The following is a 21010-nucleotide window of genomic DNA, read 5'->3' as shown; positions in this document are numbered from 1 at the left end:
GATTTAACCTATAATTTATCCTGATATGGAAGGTGCAATTAGCACTTTCAGTCCAGCAGGTTTATTAGGCGGGTACTGACCTGTTGTAATCCCAGTAACCTTTTGAGATGATTTTTGTCTCAGTTATGCTATGCTTCTGCTTGGGTCCCTCTTTGGTGCACTGTGGGTTCAAGTAGGCTTGCTGGGTTTCTGGACCACTGCTCTGTTCACTGGAGCTGGGCACTGGCAGTGGGGGAGGGGAGGCTGTCGAAGGTGGTTCTAGTTCCCTCACTGGTCTATGTGATCCTCTTCCTGGTGATCTGCTCCTCCGTTTTTCACTGCTATTCCCCCTTCACATTTCTAGAGTTTGGGATGTGCTCCAGTGGGAGTGGAAAATCCCCTCACCTGGCTTTTCCTGAAGCTCAAGCTGAGCCTGGCCGCTGTGGCCCTGTGGACCTGGCGCCGCCCCTGCTGGAGCCGCTTCTGCCCGCCTGTGGCCTCTGGATGCTCTGGATCTCTCTTGCTTCTCTGCTGCCCGTTTAATTTCTTATACACTTCACTTTTTAGTAAAAACGTGTATTTTGCTGGTTTTTGTTTGTTTGTTTGTTGGCTTTTTCTTCTCTAAGCTGCTTTGGTGTGGTTCCTATGCCACCATCTTCTGTCAGATTTTTGTCCAGCAACAACTGCAATATCTGAATTGCCAATGTCACCACTGCTTCTAATTTGGGGCTGTTTTTAGCTAATGGAGCTCCTGGATTGTGCTGGGAGTGGGGAGTGAGCCATGTCCTTGGTAGGCTAGAGCAGGAGAAAGCTAGATGAACCTATGTTTTGATAATATCATGCAATCAGATTGATGAATTGTTTGCTTCTGGATTTTTCTATAGAACATTTCCAAATCATGGTTGATAGCATGTAGGGTCAGCAGATAAGATGGTCCTATGGGCCAGATGTGGTAGAGAATGAATGTAATCATAGAAATCATGATACTGAGACAAAAGGATAGTCTAGACTTCAAGGCCAGCTTGGGCTTGGGATACATGAGACTCTTTCCAAAACAAAAGGATAGTGTCAGTGGGGTTATGTGGTGCACACCTTTAATTCCAGCACTGGGGAGGCAGTGGTAGAAGGATTGCTATGAGTCTGAAGTCACCCTGACACTATACAGTGAATTCCAGGTCCACCAAGGCTAGAGTGAGACCCTACCTCAATCACTCCCCACTCCACACCCCCCCAAAAAAGAAAAAGAAACAAAGAACAGACCCAATACTCTTGAAACTCCAGCTTTTGGCGTTTGGCATATCTTTAACCTGTTTGCCCTATAAATGGATCCAGAGAGCTCATACAGGAAGCCAGGGCCATAGGGAAACACTCAGCTTTGAGTCCTTTTACTCTCGTCCCAACTCCTGAGTCCTCAGTTTTCGTCAGACGGACAGTCTCGCTCTGCCCGTGGCTCCACCCGAGTTGTGTCCACTATAACGAGGAGGATATTTAAGCCAGATCCAGTGGCCCACACCTGTAATCTCAGCTATTTAGGAGGCTGAAGCAGGAGGATGGCAAGTTCGAGGTGTGCCTGAGCAACTTAGCGAGAGACCCTGTCTCAACAATAAAAAAGTTACATAGTGAATTCCAGGTCAGCCTGGGCTAGCGTGAAACCCTACCCGGAAAAAAAAAACAAACATAAAACAAAAAAGTTTAGGGCTGGAGAGAGGACTTAGTGGTTAGGGCACTTGCCTGTCTGAGGCCTAAGGACTCAGGTTCCATCCCCCAGGATTCATGTAAGCCAGATGCACAAGGTGGCACGTGTCTGGAGTTCGTTTGCAGTGACTAGAGGCCCTCTATCTATCTATCTATCTATCTATCTATCTATCTATCTATCTATCTGTCTGTCTGTCTGTCTGTCTGTCTGTCTGTCTGTCCGTCTAATCTATCATCTGTCTATCATTTATTTATCCATCTATCATCTCAAAAATAATTACTAAATAAAAAACTTAAAAAAGAAGTTAAGTCTAAGCCACAAGTCATGGCCTGGAAACATCAGCTCAGCAGAGCAGTCACTCCTCCCCGGGTTGTCAGCGGAGAGCAAGAACTACCTTCAGCAGAAGGCACCGCGCTCACGCTCTGCGGCGCGCTTAGCCAATGAGAGCGCGGTGGGCGGCGGGACGTCGGCCGTCGCTTGTGACGTCACTTTGGCGCGACTAGTCGAAGGATGGGCGGCGGCGTTCCTTGGCGGGCTCCGGGGCGTCTTCTCTGAAGGGAGCCCGGTGCGGCGAACCCGGGGCTCGGCGCGATGAACGCCGCCGCGAGCCCTCCTGCCCCGGCCGCGCGGAGAGGCGCCGGAGGGCGGCCGAGCCCGCGGGGTCCCCGGACGGCGACGGCGCCCGTGCACCCCGCGCGGGTGAGTGGACGGGGCTTGGCCTGGCTGTTTCGTCGCGTGCCTGGAGAGCCCAGAAAGTCACCGCGGGCGCCTTGGCGCTGGTGTTTGTTTAGGAAAAGTGGAGCTGGCTGGCGACGGGACTTAACCCCAGTGTAAACTACCGGAGAGGGTAATTATACCGACGGACAATTGCGGCCGGACTGTGAAAATAAGGTTGTGAGATGGTCTAGTGGCTAAGGCCCTTGTCTGCAAAGCCTAAGGACCCAGGTTAGATTCCCCAGAACCCATGTAAAACAGATGCACATGGTGGTGCATGTGTCTGGAGTTGGTTTGCAGTGGCTGGAGGCTATGGTGTGCTCTCCCATCATTCTCCTCCTCTCTCTATAACAAATACATGTTTTTAAAAGGTAGGATTTTGAGGCATAGTGTGTAACCACTTGCACCCTTTTATGTACTAAACACACTTGGAATTAATTTATCCTGTTGTAAATCATGCGTATCGCTACTAACTGACAATCCAGACAGAAAAAGACAACGCCGGAAACATTTCCTGTTATTTATTTATTTGCTAGAGAAAGAGACAGGCATCAGGTATGCAAACAAACTCCAGACACGTGGGTCACCTTGTGTGCCTGGCTTGACATGGGTACTGGGCAGCTGAAACTGGCGGAGAGGGCTTTGCAAGTAAGTGTCTTTGACCACTACACTGATTCCCAAGCAGGCCGTTTTCCTTTTGGGGGGTCCCTGCTTTTCAAGTAGGACCAGCCATAGACAGCCATACATAATACCTCAGCAGGCAGGTTCTAGGATGCTCATTAATTTTCACACAGTGGGAACAACTCTCTTCACACCCATCATCCAAACTGAGCTATGGGCCATGAGCTTGCACCTTATCTGCCCATTTACGATCTTGTTTCCTTCCCTTCTTCCTTGGCCCTCTGCTCCTGACATACACTAATAGGACTATTCAAAGTTGTCGCTCACTTTTCCAGCCTTCACCCTTGATGTTCCCTCTGCCTCATGCCATCCACAGATCGCTGCAAGACCATCCTTCAGAACCTTTTGGTTCTACTCAAATGTCATTTCTTTAGCCCAGGCTTAAGCACAAGATTAATCCTTGCTTTTGGGAGTGGAGACAAGAAAGAGGATCAGGAGTTCAGGGTCGTCCTGGGCTACATGAGACCCTGTCTGACTTCTCCTGAGATATGAAGCACACACACACGCACACACAAACTGTAGGTGTATTTGTTAAGCTCCTCTAGATTCATTCACTGACATGCCGAGGAGGTGCTTGTTGATGGTGTTCACCTTAGAGGCTGTGGAAGAAATCACAAAACTAATCCCATCCAGCATGGAATGTTTTTGGCCTTACGGCTGTCTTTCTGTCCTTCCTCTCCCTCCCTCTCTCCTCCTCTTTCCCTTCCTTTCTCCCTTCCTCCTCTCTCCCTCTCTCTCTCCTGGCTGTGGTTGGTGGGAATTACTGTTTTGATTTGACTTAAAGCACTACTGCTGTTAGTTTCCGATGCTCGCATCCAGACTCCAGGGGTCTGACTTCAGAACTGGGGACTTCACCAAATGTGAAGTTGTCAGTGTGGGCAGGTAGTTCCTTAAATCAGTGGTGCTCAGGATCACTGGTCTGCACATTACTGGTGTCATTACCATTATCATTGTCATTATTTCTTCCTTTGATTTCCTAGAGCGTAACTGCCCATATATCACAGCCTGCAAGTTGTTTCAATGTCTCTTATTCTCTAATAGCTCCTGCATAGGAGGTTTCTCTCTTTACAATACTAACATGCCTCCAACAGCATCTCCATCTTCCTGGAGCCATCAGCATGGCTGTTAGGATGCTGTGTGTAATATTCTGGCTTTCGTCCTTCTGTACCTACTTATTTTTTTTATTTGCAGAGAGAATGGGTGCATTCGGGCCTCCATTTGCTGCAAATGAACTCCAGATTCGTGTGTCCCTGTACATCTTGCTTTACATGGGTACTGGGGAATTGAACCCTGGTATTTTAGGCTTTGCAGGCAAGTGCCTTAACTGCTCAGCCATTGTTTCTGCCCCTTCCCTCCCAGACCTTTAAATTTTTTCTTTTTGTTTGTTTTGTTATCAAGGTAGGGTCTCACTCTTGCTCAGGCTGACCTGGAATTCACTATGTAGTCTCAGGGTGACCTCGAACTTACGGCGATCCTCCTACCTCTGCCTCCCAAGTGCTGGGATTAAAGGTGTGTGCCACCATGCCCGGCTTAAAATTATTTATTTTTTATTTGCGAGAGAAAGAATGGGTACTCTAGGGCCTCTAGCCACTGAAAGCGAACACCACTGTGCATCTGGCTTATGTGGGTAGTGGGGAATCAAACCCGGGTGCTTAGGCTTCATAGACAAGGGCCTTAACTGCCAAGCCATGTCTCCAGCCCCCCTCTGTACTTTTTTGAGCAGATCACATACAGTCCATCTGGAAGCCTGTGGTCCATACTAATACTTCTAGTTGACTTTTCAGGTGTCTGTGACCTTTGAGGATGTGGCTGTAACTTTCACCCAGGAGGAGTGGGGACAGCTGGATCCAGCTCAGAGGACCCTGTATCAGGAGGTAATGATGGAAAACTGTGGGCTCCTGGTCTCTTTGGGTAAGTCTTACTGCTTCATCTGCCTCGTTCATTCCAGGTCTCTCTCTGGTTCCAGGCCTGACTAGTTAAGAAGGTCTCTGAGCCCATCCTCCTTCCTTCCCACTGCTTCATTCATTTCCTGAACTCATTTCTTCCTGACTGTTACTCCTGTATCTGTTTGGTCCCAGGGTAATATGGATGGAGAAGGTAGTATCTTGGGGTCTAGTCCTGGCTTGAAGGAGGGTTCCCGAAGAGAGGTGTGAAAGGGAGCGGTGAAATAACGACTCGAAGTCAAGTTCTGGTGCAAGCTGACAGGCTAATGCTGAAGGCAGCTGAGTTTTCTTATCTTTTTCTCTCTGCCTCCTTTTCTGTTTCTATTTTTTTATTTTTCTCTTTCTATTTAAGACCTTTAAGGAAAACAATTATCTCTGACCCATTTTCTTGTTTTTCCAATTCTATGCCAGAGCCTCTTTCAGATACATTGACCAACCCTTCACCAACACCAATTTTTACTGGAAAAGTAAACTTAGAGATTGGGATACCAAGTGAAAGACAGAGAAAGACAAACATTATACAGAAAAACCACATATTTCTGTAGCGTAGAGAGCCAAGGATTTTTCTACGGAGGGGCCACATCAGACTTCAAGGAAGAGACAGCTGGGCTGAACTGTGTCAAGCAGCTCTTCAGCGCTCGATTCCTCGTGATCCTGAAATGGCATGTTTGTCGTCTCTGGCAGTAGTAGGAGGAAATAATGTGCTTTGCAGATCTCAGAGGCACAGAACTCACAAAGTTACTTGCCTGTTATATTCTGGCTTCTTTGTGCATCTGTTCATTTCACTATATATTAAGAATGGCTTTTGGGGACTGGGGTTGGGGTGCTGGAGAAATGGCTCAGTGGTTAATGACACTTACTTGCTTGCAAAGCCTGATGGACCAGGTTCAGTTCCCCAGACCCATGTAAACCCAGATGCACAAAGTGCACATGTATCTGGGGTTTGTTTGCAGAGGCAGAGCACTTTGGCACTACCATTCTCATTCTTTCTCTCTCAAATGAATAATAGTAATTTTTTAAAAGCAAGTTTTTTTTTTTTTTTTTCCCGAGGTAGGGTTTCACTCTAGCCCAGGCTGACCTGGACTCGAACTCACGGCAATCCTCCTACCTCTGCCTCCTGAGTGCTGGGATTAAAGACGTGTGTCACCAAGCCTGGCTTTATTTTTATTTTTTATTATTGACAACTTCCATTATTATAGACAATAAAGCATGATAATTCCCTCTCCTTCCTCACTTTCCTTTTCACAACTCCACTCTCCATCATATCCCCTCTCTCTCTCAGCCAGTCTCTCTTTTTACAATTTTTTTATTTTTAAATTTTTATTAACATTTTCCATGATTATAAAAAAAATCCCATGGTAATTCCCTCCTCCCCCTAATACTTTCCCCTTTGAAATTCCATTCTCCATCATATTACCTCCCCAGTCTCTCTTTTTATTTTGATGTTATCATCTTTTCCTTCTCTTGTAATGGTCTTGTGTAGGTAGTGTCGGACACTGCAAGGTCATGGATCTCCAGGCCATTTTGTGTCTGGAAGAGTGCATTGTAAGGAGTCCTACCCTTCCTTTGGCTCTTATATTCTTTCTGCCACCTCTTCAGCAATGGATGCCCAAGCCTTGGAAGACATGATAGAGATGTCTCAGTGCTGAGCACTCCTCTGTCACTTCTTCTCAGCACTGTGGTACCTTTTGAGTCATCGCAGTGGTTACCCTCATCTGCTAGAGAAGCTTCTCCAGCCAGTGAGAGTAGCATGAATATATGGGTATGAGCATTAAGAAAAGTGTTTACTGAGTAGTTTGGTGGGCACAATATATGCATCTAGCCAGACACCAGCAGGCATTGCACCTCTAGGTCTTGTGACCTCTTCTGCCATAGACTTTTTTAAAAATTTTGTTTGTTTTGTCATAGGGTTTTGACTAGGTTTTCAGTATCAGGCATGTATTCCCTCCCATGGAGCAGGCCTCCAGTCCAATTAGAGATTGGTTTCCCCCATAACAGATGTGCCACTATGCACCTGGTGGGTCATTTGGCCTGGCTGGCCAAACTCAAGGCTTGCAGTGTCCACTATTGTTTATTACTGCTAATGACTTCTCCCTTCCCTAGGGTTGCATGTAGCAATCCTTTTCCAGCTTTCTGTCGGCTGGTCTACAGAGAAGAGGTTTTTAGCTCAGCTCCAGCTTGATTTCTCAGTGGCCTGCAGCCCAAACACGGGGCATGTGGAGTCTTCAGCAGTAGGGTCTTACCAACTACTTCTGGTGGGAAATCAAGAGCCTTGGCAGTGGCCTGGGTGCAGCTTCTTTCCAAGGTCCAATCCTCATCCTGAAATCTTAGATGACATTTGGGGGTCTATATCTCTTTTCAGTAAATTTCATGTGTCCTCATTTTTCTTCTTGAGCAGGGTGTCCTGTTCCCACACCTGAGCTGATGTACCCGTTGGAGCATGGACATGAGCGATGTACGCTGATGGAAGACCTTCCCCCAAGCCACTGTCCAGGTAGGAGTCCACGCCAGGGCTGGCGGAGGTCTGGCCTCTGTTCCTTTCCTTTTCCCCTCTCTCTTTTTCTCTTCCTCCCTTCTTTTCCCTCTCTTCCTTTCCTCTTTTGCACTACTGTGGATTGAAACCAGGGCTTCCTTCATGCTAGGCAAATGCTCTGTTACTGAACTGCCTGCCTCTCTTTCTTCCTGTCCTCCCTCTCTCCTTTCTTCCCTCATTCTCTGTCTTCTAAGGCAAGGTCTCATGTATCCCAGGCTGACCTGGAACTCACTCTAGTCCAGGCTGACCTCAAACTCACAGCAATCCTCCTACCTTAGCTTCCTGCATTAAAGGATTAAAGGCATGAGCCATGATACCCAGTTTGGTTTTAAACTTCTGATTCTCTTGCCTTTACCTCCAAGTGCTGAGATTACAAGTGTCTACCACCATGCCAAGCACCCAAGCCTTTGTAAAAATTTTTGTTTTTATTTTGAGGGCTGGAGAGATGTCTTATACAGTGTAGCTTTGATATGCAGTATAATTACTCCCATTCCCCAGATGGAGGTTTTTAGCTCTTGCCACTGAGCTGCTGTATCTACTCCACCTATACCAAGTTCTTTACGGTGAGTGAGTTTCTTTCTAAGTCTTTTCTTCTTGCCCTATATCTATGCCACTACCACTTTACCTTATGAGCTGTGTTCTGGGAGAGGCAATGGTCATCCCTATGGTTACCTAATTCAGAATCATGAAAACTAGCTTCCTCTTTTTTACTGTGCTGGTGTCAACATCAGCCTGCTGTCTATCTCCTAGACTAGAGTGCCTGTCTTCTTTCTCTGTGTGACACCCCCTTTGCAGCTTCGGGACGCGCTTCTTTGAGTAGCTCTGGCTGTAAAACTCCCTAGACCTTAACTCAGCGTTGAGCATGTGGTACTCCCTTTGTTTCGCTCTTGTGGCATCAACTTCATGATTTCCTAAAACCTCCCTCAGTGTGACTAATTTCCTAAAAAGGCTCACCAGTTTGGGGTGTGCTAGCTCGCACCTGTAATCCCAGCACTCCAGGACATCCTGGGTAATAGAGTAAAACACGGCTTTCCAAAAAAAGGAATGAAAATTAACCAACAAAACTCACTAAAATCTATTAAAAAGAATATATATTATGCAACTTTAAAATGTGGTCCAGAAAGAGTTTGAAGCACAGCTTCCATGTCCTCCAGGCATCATTACCCTTCTGGTGTTCCTGTGTGGCAACACACGCGTGGAGTGTTATCCGCCCTGCAAGGTCACAGGAGCTCTGGTGCATAGTTTTGTTGTGCCTCATTGCATACACACAAATGATTGACTCAGTGACCATGTGACTCAGTCTGTGGCCCTTGTCCCCTTTCCAGAGGTTCACCTGATGCTGCTCAAAACCTTAATGCTTTACTTGCCTATTGGTCTTTCTGGTTTAGCCAGCCCTTGGCTCCAGTCATATCTATCCATTTGTCCATCCATCTATCCATCCACCTACCTACTTACTGTCTTACCTATCTGTGGGCTCATAATGAGTTTCTTTTGTGAAAATGCTGCATCTGGAATTGTGAAGCCTTCTCTAGAGAAGACCAGAGCTCTGTCCCATCACATAGTCTTTCCTCTTGTTTTAGTCTTCAGAGAGTCAAGAATCTAAGAACCCAAAAGGAAAGAAATTGGAAGCCTGAGGTTAACAGGCATGGAGACACTTTTTTTCAGGTGATCCTCTTACCTCTGCCTCCTGAGTGCTGACATTAAAGGTATGTGCTACTGCACCCAGCTTTTTTTCTGTTTTCTTTCTTTTTTTTTTTTTTGGTTATTGTTTTTAAATATTTTACTTTATTTTAGTTTTTTAAGGTAGGGTCTTACTTTAGCTCAGGCTGACCTGGAATTCACTGTGTAGTCTCAGGGTGGCCTCAAACTCATGACAATCCTCCTACCTCTGCCTTCTGAGTGCTGGGATTAAAGGCGTGCGCCACCATGCATGGCTTGTTTTTAAATATTTTATTATTTGAGAGAGAGAGAAGAGAGAGAATGGGCATGCCAGGGCCTCTAGCCATTAGCAAACAAACTTCATATGTATGTTCCACCTTGTGCATTGGCTTTACACGGGTCCTGGGGAATCAATCCTATGTTCTTAGGCTTCTCAGAAAAGCACCTTAACCACTGAGCCATCTCTCCAGCCCTCTTCTGTTTTTGTTAGTAATTGGTTCTGATGTGTGTTGATTTGTTTCAGGTGACAATGGAAAAACCAAGGCCACAGAACTTGTCACTTATGAGCCAGCATTGTGTAAGGGGGTCTCCCCCCAGGTTGAATTAGCCCAAGGTGCTTTAGGGAACTTCCAGCTGATACAAGCCAGGAGCCACGTTGGTTCCTCAGAAGTGCAACAAGGACTCTTGAGAGCAGGAAGAGATGGTCAGAGTGAGAAGCTTCCTGCTGGACGTGATGGTTTAGGCTCAGCTGGGGATTTGTGCTCAAGGACTGTACAGAAGGAGTACTTCTCAGAAGATGCTGGCCATGACCGTGAATCACTGCAGTCCAGTAAAGATCCCATGATTGAGGAAGGAAACGGTATCTTCAGATGTAGTAAATGTGGGAAAGTGTTTAACAAGAAACGTCTTCTTGTTCGACATGAGAGGATTCACTCTGGAGTGAAGCCATATGAATGCACAGAGTGTGGGAAGACCTTCAGCAAGAGTACATACCTTCTTCAACACCATATGGTCCATACTGGGGAGAAGCCCTTCAAGTGCCTGGAGTGTGGGAAGGCCTTCAACCGCAAGTCCCACCTGACGCAGCACCAGCGCATTCACAGTGGGGAGAAGCCGTATCAGTGCGGGCAGTGTGGCAAGGCCTTCACACACCGCTCCACTTTTGTCTTACATAACAGGAGCCACACTGGAGAAAAACCTTTTCTGTGCAAAGAATGTGGCAAAGCTTTTCGAGATAGACCAGGTTTCATTCGACATTACATCATCCACAGCGGGGAGAACCCCTATGAGTGCTTCGAGTGTGGGAAGGTCTTCAAACACAGGTCATACCTCATGTGGCATCAGCAGACTCACACTGGGGAAAAGCCCTATGAGTGCAGTGAGTGTGGAAAAGCATTTTGTGAGAGCGCAGCGCTGATTCACCACTATGTCATCCACACTGGAGAGAAGCCCTTCGAGTGCCTCGAGTGCGGGAAGGCCTTCAACCACAGGTCGTACCTCAAGAGGCACCAGCGCATTCACACCGGCGAAAAGCCTTATGTGTGCAGTGAGTGTGGAAAAGCTTTCACTCACTGCTCTACTTACATCTTGCATAAGAGAGCCCACACTGGAGAAAAACCCTTCGCATGCAAAGAATGTGGGAAAGCTTTTAGTAATAGAGCAGACCTCATTCGCCACTTCAGCATCCACACTGGGGACAAGCCATACGAGTGTACGGAGTGTGGGAAGGCCTTCAACCGGCAGTCAGGCCTCACAAGGCACCAGCGAATTCATAGTGGAGAGAAGCCCTATGAATGTGCCGAGTGTGGGAAATCCTTTTGCTGGAGCACGAACCTCATTCGACACGCCACCATCCACACTGGGGAGAAGCCCTATGAGTGCAGCGAATGTGGAAAGGCCTTCAGCCGCAGCTCATCCCTCGCCCAGCATCAAAGGATGCATAGTGGGAGAAACCCTACCAGTGGAACGGATAAGGGAAAGGCTTTCACAAGTGGGAAGACCTCTGTCAACATCCAAGAACTTCTCTTGGGAAGTGACTTGTTGAATGTCACCACTGAGGAACACCTTTTGCAGACAGAGACATCTTTCATGACATCTGACCATTCATACCAAAGAGAATCTCCCACAAGTGTCCTCACTGTGAGAAAACCTGTTGCAAAATGTTTGTTGGCATCTGAAAGCGCAATAGAAAGTGACCTAGCATAGAAAATTGTTTTTCATCTGACACTTCATGTAGGAGAAAGGTCACTGGTTATTTTGCACATAGGAGTACCTTCAGCTACATCTCTCCTAGTTTACAATTCAGCCTTATCTCAGGAATTGATTGGTGTGAAGAGAAGGAGGTGAAGTGGAAGGAGGTGCAGGAGCGATGTAAAGAAAACCCCAAGCACTCCTGCACACTCCTCTGCCAAGTCTGTTGCACTTACGCATTTCTTATTTGCATGCCGAGAGTTTTCATTTAGGAGGTAAAGGAACTTGACTATCTTGTATATACTACTTATTGCTGTCCAATGTCTAGTTAAAATGTGGAGGCCAAATCTTGGCTCCAATTATTGATTGTTCTTATTCCACATATGACTAGCGAAGCATAAGTTTTATTCTGAAATGCTTTTATATTTAAGAAGATAAGAAAGCTGGGCGTGGTGGTGCACGCCTTTAAGCCCAGCACTTGGGAGGCAGAGGTAGGCGGATCACCGTGAGTTTGAGGCCACCCTGAGACTACATTGTGAATTCCAGGTCAGCCTGGACTAGAGTGAAACCCTACCTTGAGGAAAAAAAAAAAAAAAAAGAAGGAAGTATGGGTGTGGGTGGTGGTTTGAGAATTGAATCCAGGGCGTATGCATGCTAAGCATGTGCTATACCACTAAACTATACCCTCAGACCCAGGAAATACATATGAATGATGGACACTTTTTGTTGAACCACTTATGAGTTACTTATTTTAATGTTTTTAAAACAATTTTTGTTTGTTTTTATTTATTTATGAGCGACAGACAGAGGAGAAAGAGGCAGAGAGAGATAGAGAGAATGGGTACATCAGGGCCTCCAGCCACTGCAAATGAAGTCCAGATGCATTTGCCCTCTTATGCATCTGGCTTACGTGGATACTGGGCAATGAAGCCTTGAACCAGGATCCTTAGGCTTCACAGGCAAGCACTTAACCTCTAAGCTTTCTCTCCAGCCCTTAATACGGTTTTAAATACCACTCACAGTATTTTCTTCCTTCTGTCCGTCCATTCATTCATTCGTTCTTTTTTTATTTTCTGAGGTTGGGTCATATTCTAGCAGACTAACCTGGAACTCACTCTGTAGCCCTGATGGCCTTGAATTCACAGCGATCCTTCTACCTCTGCTTCCCAGGTGCTGGGATTAAAGGCATGCACCCTGCCATTGTTCTGTCTTCATAATGAAATCTTTGAGGAAGTTTGTTAAAAATTGAGTTAAAACTAGATTTTCTTTTTTGGTGAGGAATAGTATCTTTGAGTCATTTTCCAATTCATGACAATAGTATGTCTTATTTATTTATGTATTCCTTGACTTATTCCATCATTGTTTTATAGTTTACAGTATGAAGTCTCTGTATAACATAGCTTACCTTTTTTTTTAATGTATTTTTATTTATTATGAGAGAGAGAGAGAAAGACACACACACACACACACAGAGAGAGAGAGATTGAGAATGGGCACTCCAGAGCCTCCAGCCACTGCAAATGAAGTCCAGATGCATGCACCCCCTTGAACATCTGGCTTTCATGGGTCCTGGGGAATCGAACCAAGGTCTTTTGGCTTTGCTGGCAAATGACATAACTGCTAAGCCCTATTTTTTCTTTTTTAATATTTATTTCTTTATTGACAACTTCCATAATTGCAGACAATAACCCATGGTAATTCCCTCCCTCCCCCCACTTTCCCTTTTGAAACTCCACTCTCCATCATACCTCTATACTTTTATTTATTTATTTATTTTTGAGTTAGGGTCTCACTCTAATCCAGCCTGACCTGGAATTTACCATGTAGTCTCAGGCTAGCCTTGAACTCATAGTGATTCGCCTACCTGAGTCTCCCAAGTGCTGGGATTAATGGCATGTGCCACTATGTCTGGCTTATATATTATATTTTTTTTGTGTGTGTTGTTTTTTATTTATTTATTTATTTATTGACAACTTCCTTGATTGTAAACAATATCCCATGGTAATTCCTTCCCTCCTCCCACTTTCCCCTTTGAAACTCTACTCTCCATCATATCCCTTTCCCCTCTCAATCAGTCTCTCTTTTATTTTTCTCCAAATTTTTATTAACAACTTCCATGATATAAAAAATATTCCGTGGTCTCTCTCTTATTTTGATGTCATCATCTCTTCCTCCTATTATGATGGTCTTGTGTAGGTAGTGTCAGGCACTGTGAGGTCATAGATATCCAGGCCATTTTGTGTCTGGAGGAGCATGTTGTAAGGAGTCCTACCCTTCCTTTGGCTTTTACATTCTTTCTGCTACCTCTTCCTCAATGGACCCTGAGCCTTGGAAGGTGTGATTGAGATATTTCAGTGCTGAGCACTTCTCTGTCACTTCTTCTCAGCACCATGGTGCCTTTGAGTCATCCCAAGGTCACTGCCATCTGAAAAGAGGTTCTCTAACCAAAATGAGAGTAGCATTATTTGGTGAGCATAGTATATACATTGAGCCAGACAGCAGCAGATGTTATACCCCTAAGATTCATAACTACCCTGGTTGTAGGTTTTCAGTATCAGGGATGTATTCCCTCCCATGGAGTGGGCCTCCAGTCCAATTAGAGGGCACTTGGTTTCCACCATGACAGACATGCCACTACTGCACCCGTTGTGTCATTTGGCCTGGCTGGCCAAATATAAGCCTTGCAGTGTCCCCTGTTGAGTATCTTCTCTGGTGATTTCTCTTTCCCATTGAACTGCATGCAGCATGGCTTTTTCCAGCTTTCTGTCAGCTGGTCTACATGGAGGAGGTTTTCAGCTCAGCTCCAGCAGGATTTCTCAGTGACCTTGCAGCCCAAGTAATCCATAACATTTTCTTTTTTTTTTTATTGAACCGTTTCATTCTGTTTTAGAATAAAGGCCTGGCTTTAATATTGTCAGGTGCACTGCAGGTAGGCCATGCTGCCAGTTACTATTGGGACAAGTGCCCTCGTCAGTGGCCCCAGAGGGCTGGGAAAGCGAGTGAGCTCATGCTGTCGGAGCGTGGAGAAGTGGATTTACAGCAGTTCTGGAACCCAGCCCCGGACATCCCCATCTACAGAAGTACTGCCAGTGCTCGCCTTGATGCTCAGAGTATACATAACATTTTCAATGAGATTCAATCTTTTTAGTAACTGTCATTGGGTAGATGTGTAGACTTTGTATTTGTGCAAAGTGTTTGTTGTGGTATAGAGAAATATCTTTTTTGAATCCTGCATCTTTGCTAACCACTTATTTTAACTTTTGAGAATTACTATCTTCTACACGTACAGTTTTTACTCCTTTTTTAAAAATCACCTGTACAGTTTCTGTTTCCTTTATTTGTATTTTTTCCAGCTAGGATTTTCCTGATGTTAGGGGAAAATGCCCAGTTTCTCATTAAGTTGAAGTTAGATGTAATCTTTTTCATATATATATATATATATATATATATATATATATATATATATATTTTTTTTTTTTTTTTTTTTTTTGGATTTTCAAGGTAGGGTCTCACTCTAGCTCAGGCTGAGCTGGAATTCACTATGTAATCTCAGGGTGGCCTCGAACTCATGGCGATTCTTCTATCTCTGCCTCTTGAGTGCTGGGATTAAAGGCATGCGCCACCACCCCTGGCTCATACATAAATATTTTTGAGGTAGAGTCTGGCTCTAGCCCAGGCTGACCTGGAATTCACTATGAAGTCTCAGGAGAATCTCAAGCTCATGGCAGTCCTCCTTCCTGTGAACTTTTTCATATTTTTTAATTAAGTGTGGAACATTTCCTTCTGATTTGCTTAGGTTTTGAGTTTTGGAGTTTGTTCAGTGTGCTTTCCTCCTTGATGTGACCATAATATTACTTCTAGGTTGTTTTGGTGCATTACATTGAGCTTTGAATAGTGAGCCAGACTTGGAATCTTGGACTTAGCATGGTCTGTAGTTGTATTTTAAATATTGTGTTATTACATTTGTTAGTATTTTCTTGAGGCTTTCCCTAATTTTATGAGGGACACTTATTTGTTGCCTTTTATGTTGTCTTTGACTTTGTCTGGTATCAGTGATACTAGCCTTCCAATATGAATTGGGAAGTAGGCTTTCTTCTTTCATTTATTTGGAAGATAGTTTATCAGATTGGTGTGAATTGTTCTTGTAATGTTTTGTGGCATTGTCCAGTGAAGTATTTCAGCTTGAGGATTTTTGAATGTTTATTTTATATTTGTTTTATTTAGTGAGTATAAAACTATTAAAGAGTATTTCATATTGGATGTATGGTTCTTTTCAAGGAGCTGTTTTATTTTAATAAAAAATTTAGGGCTGGAGAGATGGCTTAGCAGTTAAGTGCTTGCCTGTGAAGCCTAAGGACCCCAGTTTGAGACTCCATTCCTCAGGACCCATGTAAGCCAGATGCATAATATGCTGCATGCATCTGGAGTTCGTTTGCAGTGGCTAGAGGCCCTGGGGTGCCCACTCTCTCTCTATCTACATCTTTCTCTCTCTACTGTTTATCACTCTCAAGTAAATAAATATAAATAACCAAAAAAATTTTTAGAAATATTAACCTGTAATATTGCTTGAAGTATTTCCTTATTGTTCTTTTGGGGGCAGCAGTATTATACTTAAATACAGTGTTATTTCTGAGATTGAAAATATATCTATTTTTGTATCTATAATTCTTTTAGTTAATGAGTTTAATCAGTTTTCTTGATCATTTCAGAGTAATTAACACTTGGTCATTGATATTTTTCTTCCTTTATCTGTCCTTGATCTGATTGCTGCTCTGGTCTGTATTACATTCTTCCTTCTACTTGCTTTGCTTTTGTTTGGCTGTCAATAATTTCTTGTGGGTGTTTATATTATTGACTTTAGTCTTTCCTAATGTAAGCATTGTGCTTTTTAAATTTATCATCGTGTTATTAGCTTCACCCAAGTTTTAATTTTATTTCATTCAATTTTGTTTTTATTTTTATAATATTTCATTTATTTACTTGAGAGAAAGAGAATGTGTATGCCAGGGCCTTCAGCCACTGCAAACTCCAGACATATGTGCCACCTTGTGCATTTGGCTTACGTGGGTCCTAGGGATTCGAACCTGGGTCATTTGGCTTTGCAGGCAAGCACCTTAACCACTAAGACATCTCACCAGACCTATTTCATTCAGTTTTTGAAAGCTTTTTATTGTGCATGGCATTTGTGGTGTGTGTGTGCTATATGCATATGTGAGTGCAGATGGGCTCAGTGTCTTCCTTTGTTACTCTACTCATCCACTGATTTCCTTCAGGTGAGATCTCACTTTTACCCAGAGCTGCAATTTTTGTGAACCCCAGTGATTTTCTAGCCTCCGTTCCCCATAGGGTGTGACTGACAGGCATGTAAGGTAAAGCCCAGCTGTTTACTTGGGTGCTGGGGAATTGAACTCACATTTCAGGCCTAGTTAGGTCCTCATGCTTGCAGCAAGGACTCTTAACCACTGAGCCATCTCCTTACCCTCTTGATTTCTTTTCAAACATGAATTACCTGGACACGTGTTGTGCCTTTTGAATATTTTCTGTTGTTTGATATTGACTTCTAATTTGTTTCATGTGTCCTGTGTTGAAACCTGACTTTTTTTCATGACCCAGGATGTGTTGATTGTTCTGTTGTATTGCTGTTTGTACAGGATACCTGTTCTGCCACTAGTGTCTATGTTGGTGGTATTACTCTGGTATTCTGTGTTCCTGATGATTTTCTATCTAGTATGTCTGTCAACTGGGAATAGGGAGGGAGAGAGATTGTTTTAAAATATACTTATGGAATTATCTATTCTTTCTTTAAGTTCTGTTGTTTCTTTCCTTCATATAATTCCCAGCTTTATTTTTGGTATACACACCACATGTAGGTTTGCTAAGAATTGTTGGTGCATTGACCCTTTTCTTACTTTGTGGTACTCTTCTTTGTCCATGCATATACATGTGGCTCTACTGTTGTTGTGGTATTCATAGTCACCTGCATCTTTTGGTGGTTTTTCTTTTTTTTTCCCAAATTTATCCTTGTGTTTGAAGTAAATTTCTCATCAACAACATATACTTGAGCCATGCTTTCATTTTTCCTTTAATTGATATATTCAGACTATTTGAATTTAAAATAATGAAAACAGCACTAATGCAAGACTGTGAGGTTATGATTTTTGTTCCCTTTATTTTTCTTCTGCACAATTTGTTTCATTCCTGTTCTGTTTTAAGAACTTCATTTGATGTATTTGCAGTGTTTTGTTTGTATATTTCTTTAGGGTTACTAGGTACCTACACACCTTTACACAACTGAATATCAGTTTAACCCTTTGATGTAAAGAAGCCTGCTTTCACTATTCACTTTATAGCTACCACCTAATATAATTGTCTTAGCTATTTCCTTTTCATGTACAGAGTACCATTTTGGAAGATGTAATTTTTGCTTCAAATGCTTTTCAAAACTGCCAAATGTGCCTGTTTTACCAGTATCACTACCCATTCCATTGATTTTTTTTCTTGAAATTGTAAACCCAGTTAACATTTTCTTTCTAATTAGTAAACTTCCTATAATCTTTCTTGTATCCCAGTGACAGATGTGTATTTCCTTTAAAGATGTCCTCATGTTCCCTTCTTTCATGAAAGCATTTTTCTGGCATATAGTATTCAGGGTTGGCAGTTCCTTTCTTTCACTCAGGACTAATGAAGAGCATTCCTTCACCACTGCTGTTCTGACGAGACATCTACCACCATTTGAGCCACTAGTTCCCTCGTCCATAATCTGTCCTTTCTGTTGAGCCATATTCGAAATGTTTGGTCTGTAGTACATGTGAGATAATGATGTGCCTGCTGTGGAAGCTTTTGAAAGTTTCTTTTATTGAGACAGAACTGGTCTAGTACTTGCTATGCAACCCAGCTGACCTTGAACTCGCAATGGTCCTCCTGCTTCACAGTCTCGAGTGGTGGGATTTTAGGCTTTTACCACCATACCTAGCTATGAGAGTTTATCTTATTTGATGTTTATTTATTTTTTTAAAGAATTTTTACTTAAAATTTTTTTTTTAGTTTATTCTTATTTATTTATTTGAGAGTGACAGACACACACACACACAGAGAGAGAGAGAGAGAGGGAGGGAGAGAGGGAGAGAATGGACACTCCAGGGCTTCCAGCCACTGAAAATGAACTCCAGATGCGTGCGCCCCCTTGTGCATCTGGCTAATGTGTGTCCTGGGGAATTGAGCCTTGAACCAGGGTCCTTGGACTTCACAGGCAAACTCTTAACCACTAAGCCATCTCTCCAGCCCTTGTTTGATGTTTATTGATGTTCATTCAGTTTGTCTTCTTTCCATTTGTGCCCTTTGCCAAAGATGGCAGATTTCTAATCATTTCTTTTTTTTTTTCATCCCCATTCTTCAGTAACATGATGGTGAATATTTTGTTATTGTCCCATGCATCCTGTAGGCTCACCTTTTCCTTCCTTCTGTTTTCTCTTTTCTTCATATTAATTATCTCGGAAGTCATCAAATGTTAGTTATGTCTAATCTGCTGTTGACCTGGTTCTTTTGCATTTCTTTCTTTTATTTTATATTATTTTACTTTTTTGTATTTTTGGAGGTAGGGTCTCACTGTAGCCCAGGCTGACCTGGAATTCACTAGGTAGTCTCAGGGTGGTCTCGAGCTCATAGAGATCTTCCTACCTCTGCCTCCCAAGTGCTGGGATTAAAGGTGTGTGCCGCCACGCCTGGCCTGTATTTTTTTTAATATATATTTAAAAAATTTATTTATTAGAGACAGAGAGAGGGACAGAAGGGGGGAGAAAGAGAATGGGTGCTCCAGGGCCTCCAGCCACTGCAAACGAACTCCAGGTCCATGCGCCCCTCATGTATCTGGCTTACGTAGGACCTGGAGAATCAAACCTGGGTCTTTAGGTTTCGCAGGCAAGCATTAACTGTTAAGCCATCTCTCCAGCCCCTTTTGTTTTTCTTTTTAAGATAAACTTCTCTTTATTTATTTATTTATTTATTTATTTGTGTGGGTTTGCCAGGGTTTCCTGTTGCTGCACTCAAATACCAGATGCTTATACCACATTTTGCATCTGGCTTCATGTGGATGCTGGGGAATCAAACCCAGACCAGCATTCTCTGCAAGCAAGCACCTTTAACCATGAATCTCTCTCCCTAGCTCCAGTTTCTATAGTTTCCATTTCTTAGTTTCATGGTTTGCATTTGGTTGATTGTTACTATAACAGGCTCTCCTGCAGTGCAGGCCGGCTTCAAATTCATTATATAGTCACTTACTTCTGCCTCCCAAATTTGGTTGTTTTTATGCCTTCTTTCTTTGCTAAGTTTGTAATGCCAAAGGACTTGAGAAAATACATGAAACTGCATGTTGTAATAATGATGGTTTTTCAGTGTTTTTTTTTTTTTTTCTTGGTACTTGAATAGGAATCTTAGATTATGTGACAAGGTTTTGTTTGTTGCTTTTTCATACAGGGTTTGATACAGCCTAGGTTAGCTTCAAATTTCTACATAGCCAAGGATGATCTTAAACTTCTGACCCTCCTGCTTTCATTTCCCGACCTCTGAGATTACAGGTGCATACCACCATGCCTGTATTTTTATGTGGTGCTAGGAATTGAACACAGACCTTTGTGTTTGCGAAGCAAGGACTCTACCAGCTGAGCTCCATCTCCAGCTGGAATGTAAGGGTTTTTTTTTTGTTGTTTGTTTGTTTGTCTTGGTTTTTCGAGGTAGGGTCTCACTTTGGCTCAGGCTGACCTGGAATTCACTATGGAGTTACAGGGTGGCCTCAAACTCACAGCGCTCCTCCTACCTCTACCTCCTGAGTGTTGGGGTTAAAGGTGTGCTCCACCACGCCCGGCTGGAATGTAAGTTTTATAGTCTGTATTGGACTCAGCAAATATTTCTGTGAGTTGATCTTATTAGAGTAATTACTACATTATTCAGAGTTGTTTTTTTCCAAGGAAGGTTTGTGCATAAAATTTCCTAGCTTCTGAAGCTGTGTTAAAACATCAATAGAGTTTGATCTTTCTACTCCACTGTCAGCCTTGCCTTTTGTTTTGGGACCCATATTCGTACTTGACTCATTCCTATCTTTTTTTTTTTTTTCATCTCATTGCTCAGTCCTTTATTTCTTATTAAACCACCTTTCTCCATATATGTAGCTGTTTAAGTCTCCAGCTCTAATTCCAGCCTGTTTCCTGAATGCCCAAGTTCTACTCATTCTTTTTCCTTCATTATCAGACATGATATTTTTAATGGATAGGTGTATTCTCTTTCCTCACCCACTCACATTCTTTTTATCTACAGACATTGCAGAATGTCTTTTATCACTAGCAGTTGACTTAAACATGTCTCAGGTTCCTTCCCTCAGGTTCTTGTTTGGACCTATATACTGCCAACCATCTCTGATTTAAAAGTGAAGTACTGTCTTTCTCCTTTATAGAGATATGATTTTGCCCACTAATTACTTTTAATTAGGGATGATTACGGCAATTGATTTTTCTCACTGTTTATATTCTTCATGACTGAGTTAATTCTCAAGGCACTTTATTCTCAGTGGTTGTGATAGTTTGAATGTAAAATGTCACCCATAGCCTCATGTGACTGTGATTA

The 21010-nt window shown here is 43.3% G+C and overlaps 1 protein-coding gene across 1 annotated transcript; it reads left to right on the top strand.

Moving 5' to 3' along the window:
- Window positions 1–2266: 2266 nt before the first annotated feature.
- LOC101616813 (zinc finger protein 805) lies at window positions 2267–11414 on the top strand. The gene is made up of 4 exons (XM_045133312.1): window positions 2267–2374; window positions 4855–4981; window positions 7412–7507; window positions 9729–11414. The coding sequence occupies exons 1-4, from the start codon at window positions 2267–2269 to the stop codon at window positions 11408–11410; spliced, it is 2013 nt and encodes a 670-aa protein (XP_044989247.1). The 3' UTR covers window positions 11411–11414.
- The last annotated feature ends 9596 nt before the right edge of the window (window positions 11415–21010 follow it).

Source organism: Jaculus jaculus, chromosome 14 (genome assembly GCF_020740685.1).
Source record: "Jaculus jaculus isolate mJacJac1 chromosome 14, mJacJac1.mat.Y.cur, whole genome shotgun sequence".
NCBI classification, from domain to species: domain Eukaryota; kingdom Metazoa; phylum Chordata; class Mammalia; order Rodentia; family Dipodidae; genus Jaculus; species Jaculus jaculus.
This window is presented reverse-complemented; position numbering and strand designations above follow the sequence as displayed.